At 43.8% G+C, this 15766-nt stretch overlaps 1 protein-coding gene and 1 pseudogene across 1 annotated transcript in view; one reads left to right on the top strand and one right to left on the bottom strand.

Annotated features, from left to right (window-relative positions):
* LOC137347073 (adhesion G protein-coupled receptor B2-like) overlaps positions 1-15766 on the top strand; it is a 1240702-nt gene that overhangs the window by 533466 nt on the left and 691470 nt on the right. The window contains exon 6 of the mRNA XM_068011112.1: positions 9084-9245. Within this exon, the coding sequence (XP_067867213.1) occupies positions 9084-9245 (162 nt within the window). The remainder of the gene's footprint in view (positions 1-9083; positions 9246-15766) is intronic.
* On the bottom strand, positions 11308-11441 carry LOC137347353 (U2 spliceosomal RNA; annotated as a pseudogene).

Genomic DNA, 15766 nt, shown 5'->3' with positions numbered 1-15766 from the left:
CTTACCTTCTTAACCAATCTCCCATGCGGGAACTTATCAAAAGCCTTACTAAAGTCCATTAGACTACATCAGCTGCTTTACCCTCATCTACACATCCAGTTACCTCCATGAAAAATTCAATCAAGCTAGTTAGATACAATCTGCCCCTGACAAAGCTGTGCTGACTATCCCTGATTAATCCCTGCCTCTCCAAGTGGAGATTAATCCTGTCCCTCAGAATTTTTTCCAATAGTTCTCAACCACTGATTTTAAATTCACCGACCTGTAAGTACCTGGTCTATCCCTGCTACCCTTCTTGAATAATGGTGCCACATTCCTCTGGCACATCTCCCGTGGCCAGAGAGGATCTGAAAATTAGTATCAGAGCCACTTCTATCACCTCCCTTGCCTCACACAATAGCCTGGGATACATCTCATCTGGGCCTGGGGATTTATCCACTTTTAAGCCCGCTAAAACATCTAATACTTCCTCCATTTCGATGTTAATATGTTCAAGTATATCACAGTCCCCCTCCCTGATCTCTACACCTACATCGCCCTTATCCACAGTGGAAACAAATGAAAAGTAATCATTTAAAACCTCACCTATGTCCTCCGGCTCCACACACAGATTGCCACTTTGGTCCCTAATGGGCCCTACTCTTTCCCTGGTTATCCTCTTGTGCTTAATATACTTACAAAACAGCTTAGGATTTTCCTTTATGTTGACTGCCAATGTTTTTTCATGTCCCCTCTTTGCTCTCCTAATTACTTTTTTCAGTACCCCCCTACACTTTCTATACTCCTTTAATGCCTCCGCTGTTTTCAGTGCTCTGAATCTGCCATAAGCCTCCTTTTTTTTCCTGATCCAATACTCTATATCCCTTGACATCCAGGGTTCCCTGGACTTGATGGTCCTACCCTTCACCTTAACAGGTACATGTTGGCTCTGAACCTTCACTATTTCCTCTTTGAATGACTCCCACTGGCCTGATGTAGACTTTCCTACAAACAGCTGCTCCCAGTCAACTTTGGCCAGATCCTGTTTTATCAAATTGAAATCGGCTTCCCCCCAATTCAGTACCTTTATTTCTGGCCCATCTTTGTCCTTTTACATAACTACCTTAAATCTTAGAGTTATGGTCACTATCCCTAACATGCTCCCCCATTGATACTTCTACCACTTGTCTAGCTTCATTCCCTAGGATTAGGTCCAGTACTGCCCCTTCTCTTGTAGGATTGTCTATATACTGGCTCAAAAAGCTCTCCTGTATACATTTTAAGAATTCCTCCCCCTTTAAGCCTTTTGCACTAAGACTATCCCAGTTGGTATTAGGTAAGTTGAAATCCCCTACTATTATTACCCTATTATTTTTACACCTCTCTGAGATTTGCCTACATATCTGTTCCTCTATGTCTCCCTGATTTGTCCTGCTTTTTGTGCACAGGACATACCTGGGCAATTTTCCACATTGCCAGGTAGATGCCAGTGTTGTAGCTGTACTGGAACAGCTTGGCTAGGGGCGCAGCAATTTCTGGAGCACAGGTCTTCAGTACTATTGCCGGAATGTTGTCAGGACCCGTAGCCATTGCAGTATCCAATGCCTTCAGTTGTTTCTTGATATTACGTGGAGGGAATCGAATTGGCTGAAGACTGGTATCTGTGATGCTGGGGACTTCAGGAGGAGGCCGAAATGGTTCAGCCACTCGGCACTTCTGGCTGAAGACTGTTGCAAATGCTTGAGCCTTATCTTTTGCACTGATGTGCTGGGCTCCCCCATCATTGAGGATGGGGATATTTGTGGAGCCACCTCCTCCAGTTAATTGTTTAATTGTCCACTACCATTCATGACTGGATGTGACAGGACTGCAGGGCTTAGATCTGATCCATTTGTTGTGGGATCACTTAGCTCTGTCTATCGCATGCTGCTTATGCTGTTCGGCATGCAAGTAGTCCTGGGTTGTAGCTTCACCAGGTTGACACCTCATTTTGAGTTATGCCTGGTGCTGCTCCTGGCATGCTCTCCTGCACTCTCCATTGAATCAGGGCTGATTCCCTGGCTTGATGGTAACGGTAGAGTGGGAGATATGCTGGGCAATGAGGTTACAGATTGTGGTTGAGTTCAGTTCTGCTGCTGCTGATAGTCCATAGCGCCTCAAGGATGCCCAGTTTTGCATTGCTAGATCTGTTTGAAATCTATTCCATTGAGCACGCTGGTAGTACCACACAACACGATGCAGGGTATCCTCAATGTGAATACGGGATTTCGTCTCCACAAGGACTGTGTGGTGGTCACTCTTACCAGTACTATCATGGACAGATACATCTGCAGCAGGCAGATTGGTGAGGATGAGGTCAAGTATGTTTTTCCCTCTTGTTGGTATCCTCACCACCTGCCACAGACCTAGTCTAGCAGTTATGTCATTTAGGACTCAGCCAGCTCAGTCAGTGGTGGTGCTACCAAGCCACTCTTGGTAATGGACATTGAAGTCCCCCACCCAGAGTACATTCTGCGCCCTTGCCACCCTCAATGCTTCCTCCAAGTGGTGTTCAATATGGAGGCGTACTGATTCATCAGTTGAGGGAGGGCAGTAGGTGGTAATCAGCAGGCGGTTTCCTTGCCCATGTTTGACCTGATGCCATGAGACTTCATGGAGTCCGGAGTCGATTTTGAGGACTCCCAGTGTATCTCCCTCCAGACTGTATACAACTGTGCCACCACCTCTGCTGGGTCTGACCTGCCGATGGGAAAGGACGTACCCAGGACCGGTGATGGTCATGTCTGGGACATTGACTGAAAGGTATAATTCGGTGAGTATCACTATCTCTGGCTGTTGCTTGACTAGTCTGTGGGACAGCTCTCCCAACTTTGGCAGAACTCCCCAGATGTTGGTAAGGAGGAGTTTGCAGGGTCGACAGGGCTGGGTTTTCCGTTGTCGTTTCAGGTGCCTAGGTCAATGCCGGGTGGTCCGTCCGGTTTCATTCCTTATCGACATTTTAGCGGTTAGGTATAACTGAGTAGCTTGCTAGGCAATTTCAGAGGGCACTTTAAGAGTCAACCACATTGCTGTGGGTCTGGAGTCACATGTCGGTCAGACTGGGTAAGGACAGCAGATTTTCCTTCCCTAAAGAATATTAGTGATAAGGTTAGATGAAGTAGGGTGGGAGGAAGTTTGTGTGGAGCATAAACACCCCCGGCATAGACCAGTTGGGCTGAATGGTCTGTTTCTGTGCTGTAAATTCCATGTAATTAATCAGATCTGCTGTCACTCAGTCCAACAGTAAAAACACTATTTTCAGTTCCACCAGTTTAGCCCAGCCTGGATTAGACACTAATTCTAACTCCAAACTTACCTTTTGTACTTTTAAAATAAAACATACAACAGCAAACCAGTGGGAGGCATTCAAAAATGAGATTCTAAGACACAGTACAGACATATCCCACAATGATAAAGGGTGCTGCAGCCAAATCTAGAGCCCTGGTTATCTAGAAGCATACAGGGTAAGATAAAGCAGAGAAAGAAAGCTTATGACAGTCACAAAACATTTCATACTCCAGAAAGTGCAGGGGTGAAATAAAAAGGAAATTAGGAAAGCAAAGAGAGGTCATGAAAAATTATTGGCAAGTAAAATCAAGGAAAACTCAAAGATGTTTTATCAGTATATAAAGAGCAAGAGGATAACTGAGGAAAGGGTAGGACCTATTAGAGATGTACAAGGGAACTTATGCGTGGATGCAGATGATGTGGGCAGGGTTCTTAATGAGTATTTTGTCTCTGTCTTCACAAACGAGAGGGATGATGCAGACATTGTAGTAAAAGAGGAGGAGTGTGAAATATTAGATACAATAAGCATAATAAGTGAGCAAGTATTAGAGGGTCTGTCATCCTTGAAAGTGGATAAATCACCAGTGCCAGGGAGGAAATAATGGCTGCTCTGAGGATCATCTTCAAACCCTCACTAGATACTGGCGAGGTACCAGAGGATTGGAGGTCTGCGAACGTTGTACCATTGTTTAAAAAGAGTGCAAGGGATAGGCCAAATAATTATAGGCTAGTCAGTGTGACCTCAGTGGTGAGCAAATTATTACAATCAATTCTGAGAGATAGGATAGACTGTCACTTAGAAAAGCACGGATTAATCAGGGATAGTCAGCATGGATAAAAGCAAAATACTGCGGATGCTGGAAATCTGAAATAAAAACAAGAAATGCTGGAATCACTCAGCAGGTCTGGCAGCATCTGTGGAAAGAGAAGCAGAGTTGACGTTTCGGGTCAGTGACCCTTCTTCGGAATTGCTCTGGAGAGAGTACAGAGGAGATTTACAGGATTGTTGTCAGGGTTTGAAAGTTGCAGCTATGAGAAAAGATTGGATTGGCTAAGGTTGTTTTCCTTAGAACAGATGAGGCTGAGTGGTAACTGAATTGGGGTGTACAAAATTATGAGGGGCCTAGATAGAGTAGAGAGGAAGGACCTGTTTCTCCTAGTGGAGAGGTCAATTACCAAGGGACACAGATTTAAGGTGATTGTTGGAAGGATTAGCGGGGAGATGAGGAAAAACATTTTCATCCAGAGGGTGGTGGGTGTCTGAATTTTACTGCCCAGATCGGTGGTGGAGGTAGGGACCCTCAACTGTTTTAAAAGGTACCTGGACATGCACCTGAAGTGCTGTAACCAGCAAGGCTACGGACCAGGTGCTGGAAGGTGGGATGAGATTGGGCAGCTAATTGTTTCAGCCAACGCAGGTACAATGGGCTGAATGTGCCGTAACTTTTCTATGGTTCTATATCTGCCGAAGACCCAAGCCCAGACATTTGCATTACATTTTTATTGATGTGGTGGTGGTTGGAGGGAGCATTTCATTATTTTATTATTGAAATCTGCAAAATCAAAATAAATGTGTAATTTATTGGCAGATGTAATTAGTGAATGCCTCACCAATATCTTTGTTTCATAGGCCTTTGGTTACAAGTTTGGTGAAGTGTCTTGCAAGGTGCTTGTTGATAGAAATTTATCAGGGGTTAAAAAAATACAGATATTATGAAGCATCATTAAACCTCTTTTTTATTTGTTCCTTAATGTGAACATTGCTGGCACGTTCTCGGACTTTGACCCACAATGATGAAGGAACTGCAATATATTTCCAATTCTGATTTGTTGACCCCAACAAGACACATCTTAATGGGGACTTGTCTTTTGTAGAGTTCACTGTTTCAAAGGACTGTCACATTACTTCAACCAAGACCAGGAACAGAGTTATGACAGCAGCAGTTATTATGAGGTGTCACAAAACATCTTTATCTTTATTTTAAAAAAGGAGTGAAGTTCTAAAATTTATTATCTCCCAGATACACTTCCTTTGCAGGGTCCCAAATGAAAGTGGTAAACTTGATGTTTTGATACTTGTTTAAAAAAATATATATTTGCAGTGTGTTATCATTGCACCCAAATACTATTCTGTTCTTTTGGATACTGATTATGAGCTAAGTGTCTGTTTACTCGTAGCTGTAGTCTATTGTTTTTAATAATCAATATGGCAACTGCAGTCATGTCTACAATGAATGTCATCATCTCTAACCTCAAACATCTTAGTCTGTAGTAGCAAATGCTAGAAAGTATATGAGAAAATCCAACCCTGGAAAAACGGGAAGGGAATGGAAATCACAACCAAAAAAACACAAGGAAGAAAACAATCTGGATTTCATCAGCCTGCAGTAATGATGTCTATGTCCATGACTCCATTTACTCTTTCTCTCTGTCTCTTTCATAGTCAACTGTAATTAACATAAGTCTACAGTAAAAACTGTCTCCATGAAGCTCATTTAAAAAGTTTATCATGTTGTTGTCCAGTGTGTTAGCTACTAGCTACATGTGGCAAGTTGGGCATTCAGATGTAGTAAATTGCATTTCCGATTAGTAAATAAAAATGAGTAATAGTCACTGTCGTTGGGCCTATGATGCCAATATTCATATTTGCATGGCTTATGCATACGCACTTTAATATTTTTGTGCATTGTTGGTAAAATGGCAAGACACAAAACAAGTGAGAGAGTGTTTTTGATCACTATGGGTGCTTTACTTCCTTGGTTGTGCTAGGTATTTGTTTAGATATACACATGCATGTGAAGTACATTTGCTTATATTGTGTCTGGATGTAAGGCATTTTCTACGAAGATTAATGCATGTGGTTAAAACAACATCACTTTAGCCACACCTGTGGCTAGACAGTGATTTCTATTGGACCACATTGATCTGTTATAGAACCATGACTGGCTTCAGTCTACAGTGATCTCTGTCTCAAAAGCCCTGAGTATTCACTCTCAGTTTTAGCTGATTATAAACGACCATGATCAATTTTAGTCTAGTGAACTCTATCTTAAGGCCCTGATGTTCATTCATAGTCAACTTATCATAAACAACCATAATCAGCCTCGGTCTCTAGCGAGCCTTGTCTCAGTGAGCATCATTTATTTGGTCTCAGTCTCAGCTTATCATAAACAACCATGATCTACTTCAGTCTACAGTCAGTTCTGGTTACTCACTCTCAGACTGTGACTCTGTGGGTCACATGCATTTGTCCATAGTGACTTTTTCCTAAACAAAAACATTAATCTATACTAAAGCCTGTCTCTGCAGGTCTCTCATGAGAGAATAGACTTGCAAGACTTGTCACCACTAGGTCCAGTTTACTATCTCTAATAACCACCTGGATTAGCATGTTGATTGTGAGGCCAATCATTATGGGTCCTATATACTCCGTCTTTTGTGAGAATGTTGGACCATCACCAGTCTATAATGAGACTATCATTTACATTCTGAATATGTGTGCTCATATACAACCTGTGCGCACAATTGTAATTTTTTTGCTCTTGAATTTTTTTTTAAGCATGGCTGTGGTTTGTTAGAGTACGCCCATGTGAGCGCCATTATTCAAAACTAGAACCTTCATGGTTTATAGCTCAGTATCATTTTAGGCAGCACATTTACCAGTTGATACACTAGTTTTTCATCGAGGTAGTAATTATTTCTCTTATAACTACTGCAGGATCAGTGTATATCCAAATTTTTCTAGATTCTTTAAATACTTAAGTATCAGTATAAGTAAACCTTGGGGTAGAAATTTGTCTTGGGTGGCGGCGCACAACAGGTGATCTTGGATCAGATGCCTGTTATACGCAGCACCTGATATTTGATTCTGTTGACTGTATTGAATTAAATATTAGGTGCTGCACAAAATGGGAGATTGATCGGATACCACCAGTTTTGCGCCAATGCCTGAGACGAATTTCTACCCCCTTTTTCTTTACTTTAAGTAGACTGTTCTCTATCAAACGTATAATTTCATCTCCTCATTTGTTTAACTCTTGAGGTTGAATGGAACAGTTATAATTAGGCAGCGGCTTGATGTCAGGATTTTAGAAATATGGGCTGGAATTTTACGTTGGGGCGAAGGCCTCGCCCACCGGCCTGGAAGTCACACCGTAATATTACATGGCCCAGGCCCTTAATTGGCACCGGGCTGGGCTTCCACTCCTCTGAGGCAGGAAGTCCCACCTCCAAAAGCTGCTAGCCAATCAGCGGGCAGGCAGCTCCTCAGTCCCAGCAGCGTCACTGCTGGGACTGCATCCAACCAGAAGAGGACTGTGGACATCAGCCTCCATAAAGGTGAGTGGAGTTTCGGGCCTCACCAAGGCCAATTGGCTGGGCCCTGGAGACTGGGGTGGGGGTCGTTCAGGAGGGTGGGGAGAGGTGCTCCAGCGGGGGCAGCTTGTGCGGCTGGGGATCCCACTGTGGGCACAGGGTGCCCGATCAGTATGCCCCACACCGACTCTCTGGGCCTGCGAGGAGGCCACACGGTTTTACCGGGCGGTCTCCACAGGTGCTGAGGTTCCCAGCCACCATTGGTTAGAGGCAGGCAGTTTGTCACCTCCCCCACCGCTCATAAAATTGTAGCCGGGGCAGGAGGTGACGGGAGTGGCACTCCCTGTCTCCCACACAATTTTACACCCCCAACTCCAGCCAGCTCTCGCAGGGGGCATAAAATTTCGTGTTAGTTCAGGATTTACCTGAAAAAGTTTCTCCTGAATTTTTAATTAATCCAGACTGTCCCATATTTATAATTTGTAAACCAAAAATTGATCATGAAACCCAGTCGCCTGAGAGCAAACCTGTGTCATATTATACTGACAGCATCATAGAGCTTCCGGACTGGGGCATGATGAAAAAATGTCCTACAGAAAATGTCTGATCTCAAATATTTTGTATAGGATTTCCTCAAAGGATGACACTGCTAGGGAACCTTACGATGTTGCATCAAAAGAATGCAACACAAGATTGATTGCCTGTTTTAAAATATAGAGCACAGTAAACCATGGTCAAATGAGAGATCCAGTAGATGAGAAACCAATAAATGTACATACAATTCCCTTTCCAGCACTAAGCGGTTTATGTAAGAATTCAGTGCAATATACTTGCACATTAATTCCAGTTCTATAGAGAAAACTGAAAGATAGTTCATAACTGAAAACGTGTTCACTTGTAGGTGAATTGATGCTCACAGCATTCGGGCTGGAAATCAAATGGTCTACCTTTGTTGCCCAGTTTTTGCTTTGCAAACAGAATGGTCTGTCATGTGCATTAGGTTAAACCACAGTCCCCAAGAAACAGCAGAACTGCTAGAACAAGATGATTTGGTTTCACAAAGCATAGGGGTGGTGCGGAGCCAATTCACACCGATAATCACGTCCAAACTATGAGTTCCTGATTTCAGCAAGGCTGCCCAGGGAATGCGACCAAGAAAGGGGAAAATCCAAGTGAGAGTGAGCCAGACAAGCCATGCAGATTACCTGCATCCACCTTGGCTGTTGAATTCGCCTTTGTTTGGGAATACGTAAGTTTGAAAATGGAGAAGGGAGGGAGGGAAGGACAGTTTGGTTACTCAGTTTTACTTCCAAAAAAAAGTCTACTGTATTGCTCATCTCATAATACCCCCACCCCCTTCCAAAGAAGGATGCAGTGTTCAGACCAATGTTGTATTCCAGGCCAGGCAGTAGTGATTAGCAAACATACTACATGGAATTTATGTTCTTCTTATCTGTTGACAGTTGAAGGACAGTGGCTGGAGTGGGGACGATGGAACAGGTGCTCAGTAACATGTTCAAATGGAACGCAGCAAAGAACCCGCAAATGCGTTTCGACCCACGGTTGGACAGAGTGTAAAGGTCACCAGGCTGAGGCCCGGGACTGCTTCAATCAGGAGTGCTCAAGTAATTTCCTTTGTTCTTAAATAGAGTAACTTATCATTCTAAACCTTGTTGTTTGATAACAGCCTCTGATTACAATACACACTGCTTCAGACTCTATTTAATAGCTTCTCTAAATCTTAGTGATTGACAGCAACCTCCATTTATAACTCACAGTGCCTCTGCATGCCTCCAAAATAGTGTAGTCTTCCACTCTAAGCTGTATGACTAATAACAACTTTCTTATACCATCTATTGCCTCAAGGCCCCCTCGCATAGAGCAGCCTCTCACGCTAAAGCTCTGTAATTAACAGGGTCCGATTATAACAAAGCCTTTGGCTTTTCAGCTAATTCAGCAATGATACAATCTTCTCAAAGTATTGTTGGATGTAGCACTCTTCATGTTGAAACTGTAAGCAGCAAAATGTGTAATTATAATTACAAATAAAACAGCAACATCAAAAGTACAGTTAGAGTGGGAGAAGAGTTCAAGATTGAATGATAATCATCAACAGCTTTGCTCTGATAATTTATATCATCTGAATCCATTTGTGATTATAGCCCTGTAACTCACTCTTCTATATCATGAATATTTACAGCCAGCAAATATTTCCATTTTTACCATGCTTTCTGCTGCCATTGATAGTTTCTGCTGGAGCAGTATGGGGAACAACAGTGAATGCCCATTGTAGATTTTATGGTTTGTAAAAACCTATACTGTACCCCTCCCCTCTGAAGAAAATTGATTACATTGAGCCAGAAGATGAGATATGAAGGGCATTTCTCAAAAAAGCTAGTAATACCTAAAGGAACATGATGTCAAATATCCGAACAATTTAATCCACATATCTTTGTAGGGGAAGAGTTCCTCTTTTCACAAATAGAGGAAATATTTTCCAGTATGTGTTCTGCTCCTTTAACCTCTTAAATGTTGCTTTGTAATATATTGTATGCATAGTAAGTTATTAGTATCTTGTATTACAGGGGCTTCCATTGTATATTACAGGATAGGTGCAATAAATTACCTGTACATGTCTGGAATACTACAAGTGCAGACATAGTAAAATACGGTACGTTTGCAGGTAAATGCACATTGCATTACAGAACAAGTAAGAGAAAAGTGCTTGACATGCACAAATATAGGTACAATATTTATTTAGCTATTTATACAAAAAAATTGGTATGCCTAGCACACATTTTGTCCATCACACTTCAGACATCATACATTTCTACAGATTCAAGTAATCTGAAAAAAGCAAGCCATTGCTTAATGCTTCTGACCCACAGCCTAAAACGTACACGCATTTTCTAATCTGCACTATTCTTTTACCAAGCAATTAAACTGATTCATCTGAGATTTTGTTTACTTAACAACAATTTTTTGGTCTTAAGGGGATACAGCTTTACTGCAGCAGGTGAAAAATACTCTGTATTACATGTTACATAATACTCCTCAAAAATAACCGGATATCATCTAACTCATTGTGAGCAGTACTAAATACAAAAAATCTTGCATCTAGCAAGACTCAAAATGACTCACAGTAGCCCTCACACTTAGATACAAAACAATCAGAAAAAACAGAAAGATAGCCTTTTAACCAAAGCCTAAAATTTACAAGCAATGTTCTCCTCTCTAGTTGACGTTAGCTAAAATTACAAACACCTACAATTACTTGGATTTCCCCAGGGTGTACTTGAGCAGTGGCCTTCAAGAGACAAACCAGATTAACAGCTAAGCAACACAATCATTTGCTCCAGATGTCAGAGTACCCAAAAGCAATATGATGAGAGCTTTGCTTATTTATGTACATATAAAAGCTTTGCATTTTGTGTGCATTCATAATACTCCAGACATCACACTCCAAGCTGTCACACTACAAACATATCAAGCTTTGTTCTGTTCCAGATGCAAAACTATTTTTTAAAAAGAGAAAAAAAACTGTTTCATTTATTGTCTGATTGGCCATGTACTTACAAGGAGCTACAATTAACCTGGATTTGCCTATTTAGGCTACGTGCCACTTGAGCAGTGATTTTCAAGTGATGATTGGTTCAGCAGGTAAATGCTGCAGCCATGTTCCAGATCTCAGATTACCCGTGAGTGAGCCACATTATTATGACATCATAAGTGTATATTATAGATATAGCAATATAGTATGTTATCATACAGGTACATATACAATACTACACTTGATCTTAGCCAAAAGGCCGAGAAGCGGCATGGAGTGGGCTTCGCCATCAGAAACTCCTTGCTCAGCATGATAGAGCCTCCCGCAAATGGCTCGGAACGCATACTGTCCATCCGACTGCTCACCACCTCTGGTCCAGTACACCTACTCAGCATCTATGCTCCAACACTCTGCTCCCCACCTGAAGCTAAAGATCAGTTCTACGAGGAACTCCATCGCATCATTAGCAGCATCCCCAACACCGAACACCTATTCCTGCTGGGGGACTTTAATGCCAGAGTTGGGGCTGACCATGACTCATGGCCCTCCTGCCTTGGGTGCTATGGCGTTGGAAGAATGAATGAGAACGGGCAAAGACTGCTTGAGTTGTGTGCCTATCATAACCTCTGCATCACCAACTCGTTCTTTCACACTAAACCCTGTCACCAGGTTTCATGGAGGCACCCAAGATCGCGTCGTTGGCACCAGCTAGACCTCATTGTCACAAGGCGAGCCGCCTTAAACAATGTTCAAATCACACGCAGCTTCCACAGTGCGGACTGCGACACCGACCACTCCCTGGGGTGCAGCAAGGTTAGACTCAGACCAAAGAAGTTGCATCATTCCAAGCAGAAGGGCCACCCGCGCATCAACACGAGCAGAATTTCTCACCCACAGCTGTTACAAAAATTTCTAAATTCACTTGTAACAGCCCTTCAAAACACTCCCACAGGGGATGCTGAGACCAAGTGGGCCCACATCAGAGACGCCATCTATGAGTCAGCTTTGACCACCTACGGCAAAAGTGCGAAGAGAAATGCAGACTGGTTTCAATCTCATAATGAAGAGCTGGAACCTGTCATAGCCGCTAAGTGCATTGCACTGTTAAAGTACAAGAAAGCCCCCAGCGATTTAACATCCGCAGCACTTAAAGCAGCCAGATGCACTGCACAAACGACTACTGGCAACACCTATGCAGTCACATTCAGCTGTCCTCAGACACCGGAAACATCAGAGGAATGTATAATGGCATTAAGAGAGCTCTTGGGCCAACCATCAAGAAGATCGCCCCCCTCAAATCTAAATCAGGGGACATAATCACTGACCAACGCAAACAAATGGACCGCTGGGTTGAGCACTACCTAGGACTGTACACCAGGGAGAATGCTGTCACTGAGACTGCCCTCAATGCAGCCCAGCCTCTACCAGTCATGGATGAGCTGGACATACAGCCAACCAAATCGGAACTCAGTGATGCCATTGATTCTCTAGCCAGCGGAAAAGCCCCTGGGAAGGACAGCATTACCCCTGAAATAATCAAGAGTGCCAAGCCTGCTATACTCTCAGCACTACATGAACTGCTATGCCTGTGCTGGGACGAGGGAGCACTACCCCAGGACATGTGCGATGCCAATATCATCACCCTCTATAAAAACAAAGGTGACCACGGTGACTGCAACAACTACCGTGGAATCTCCCTGCTCAGCATAGTGGGGAAAGTCTTTGCTCGAGTCGCTTTAAACAGGCTCCAGAAGCTGGCCGAGCGCGTCTACCCTGAGGCACAATGTGGCTTTCGTGCAGAGAGATCGACCATTGACATGCTGTTCTCCCTTCGTCAGATACAGGAGAAATGCCTTGAACAACAGATGCCCCTCTACATTGCTTTCATTGATCTCACCAAAGCCTTTGACCTCGTCAGCAGATGTGGTCTCTTCAGACTACTAGAATTGATTGGATGCCCACCAAAGCTACTAAGTATAATCACCTCATTCCATGACAATATGAAAGGCACAATTCAACATGGTGGCTCCTCATCAGAGCCCTTTCCTATCCTGAGTGGCGTGAAACAGGGCTGTGTTCTCGCACCCACACTTTTTGGGATTTTCTTCTCCCTGCTGCTTTCACATGCATTCAAGTCCTCTGAAGAAGGAATTTTCCTCCACACAAGATCAGGGGGCAGGTTGTTCAACCTTGCCCGTCTAAGAACGAAGTCCAAAGTACGGAAAGTCCTCATCAGGGAACTCCTCTTTGCTGACAATGCTGCTTTAACATCTCACACTGAAGAGTGCCTGCAGAGTCTCATCGACAGGTTTGCGGCTGCCTGCAATGAATTTGGCCTAACCATCAGCCTCAAGAAAACGAACATCATGGGGCAGGACGTCAGAAATGCTCCATCCATCAATATTGGCGACCACGCTCTGGAAATGGTTCAAGAGTTCACCTACCTAGGCTCAACTATCACCAGTAACCTGTCTCTAGATGCAGAAATCAACAAGCGCATGGGAAAGGCTTCCACTGCTATGTCCAGACTGGCCAAGAGAGTGTGGGAAAATGGCGCACTGACACGGAACACAAAGGTCCGAGTGTATCAGGCCTGTGTCCTCAGTACCTTGCTCTACGGCAGCGAGGCCTGGACAACGTATGTCAGCCAAGAGCGACGTCTCAATTCATTCCATCTTCGCTGCCTCCGGAGAATACTTGGCATCAGGTGGCAGGACCGTATCTCCAACACAGAAGTCCTCGAGGCGGCCAACATCCCCAGCTTATACACACTACTGAATCAGCGGCGCTTGAGATGGCTTGGCCATGTGAGCCGCATGGAAGATGGCAGGATCCCCAAAGACACATTGTACAGCGAGCTTGCCACTGGTATCAGACCCACCGGCCGTCCATGTCTCCGCTTTAAAGACGTCTGCAAACGCGTCATGAAATCCTGTGACATTGATCACAAGTCGTGGGAGTCAGTTGCCAGCGTCCGCCAGAGCTGGCGGGCAGCCATAAAGACGGGGCTAAAATGTGGCGAGTCGAAGAGACTTAGTAGTTGGCAGGAAAAAAGACAGAGGCGCAAGGGGAGAGCCAACTGTGTAACAGCCCCGACAAACAAATTTTTTTGCAGCACCTGTGAAAGAGCTTGTCACTCTAGAATTGGCCTTTATAGCCACTCCATGCACTGCTTCACAAACCACTGATCACCTCCAGGCGCTTATCCATTGTCTCTCGAGATAAGGAGGCCAAAGAAGACATATACAATATAATCTTAAATCGTGAAGAAACCTCCTGTTCTCTATGTTTCCCTAATTTTTGACTGTTTACATAAAGTTCTCCTGGAATTGGTTGAATCATTGGCATACTGCATTGAATGATTGAATATGAATAGCTGACCAGATCATAACATGTGAGCACAAGAACATATATAGCAAAAGAACATGAGTGGTCCCCCAAGCCTGATTCAGGCACTCCTGTGGCAACATGTGCTCTTTGAGCTTGCCTTTGATGTTGATATTTTTTGTCTATCAGTGTCTTGGGCAGAATTATGAACGCAATATTCATTGCTCGACATTTTACTATTACCCCAGTACTCCTTAATAATCTCACTTTGTATTGATGACATTTAAAGATGTCAAATCTAATACTTTCTGGTTGGCTTAATCTATTCTAAAACTTATGCACATCCTGCAGTTTTTATGAAAATTTAGGACGGGGTGAGCTGTTTGATTAACATAAACAAAGCTGTTTTCAGATAGAGTAGAACAGGGTTATTTTCATGGTTCAAACTCAGCTTTGATAAGTAAAGCCAGCTGAGTAAACCAGAATTATTCAAATTTATTTTGGAGCATCTGCACATAATTTGCAACAAACCCAAATGCAGGAATATTTTTCTAGCTTTTAAGGCTAAAATTTAGTTATGGCCAGTTTAGAGGTGTAAGGATTGCAGATCGCAACCTGCCGTGTCTGTTGCCATTGAGGCAAAACTAGGTGCTGCCTTCTCATTTAAATAAGTGTAGCATTGATCCAAATGACGCCCGTGCTGCTGGCTGCCCGCGTGCTCAACAGGGGGCCAAACAGCGTGTGCTGATAGCATGTAGTGCAGCCAGCCTGCTCCGCTTCATGACAGTCTTCCCCTCTTAAAGGGAAGGTGCACTCAGTGGAAAGGAGCTGCTGCTGGCTGCCTGTACTGACACTGGCTGCATGTAGGAGCTGCACAAATGGAGCACCAAGTAAGAGGAAAGGCTCCTAGGTTCACAAATGCAATGTTGGAGGCCTTCGTCATGGAGATGGACAGAAAGAGAGCGGTTGTGTTTCTGCAGGGGGCCAAGAGGCCTTAGTCATTGAAGTTGACAGGAGGAGAGAGGTCATGCTTCTGTGGGAGGCCAGGAGGCCTTCAAGGTCCACCCTCCGAAGAGAATGGAGCAGGTGGTCGGGGAGGTCAATGCGAGGAGTCTAGCCCTGAGAACATGGCAGTAGCGCCACAAGAAGTTTAATGACCTCAGGTGGGTGATCAAGGTTAGTGAATGCGTCTTCAAAGGACCTCATACCCATAAAACCACCAACCTCTCATACTGGTCACTACGCAACATCCCCATCAATCAGGACATC

This window comes from Heterodontus francisci, chromosome 31 (genome assembly GCF_036365525.1).
Source record: "Heterodontus francisci isolate sHetFra1 chromosome 31, sHetFra1.hap1, whole genome shotgun sequence".
NCBI classification, from domain to species: Eukaryota; Metazoa; Chordata; class Chondrichthyes; order Heterodontiformes; family Heterodontidae; genus Heterodontus; species Heterodontus francisci.
Note: the sequence above shows the minus strand (reverse complement) of the source record. Positions and strands in the feature narration are given on the sequence as shown.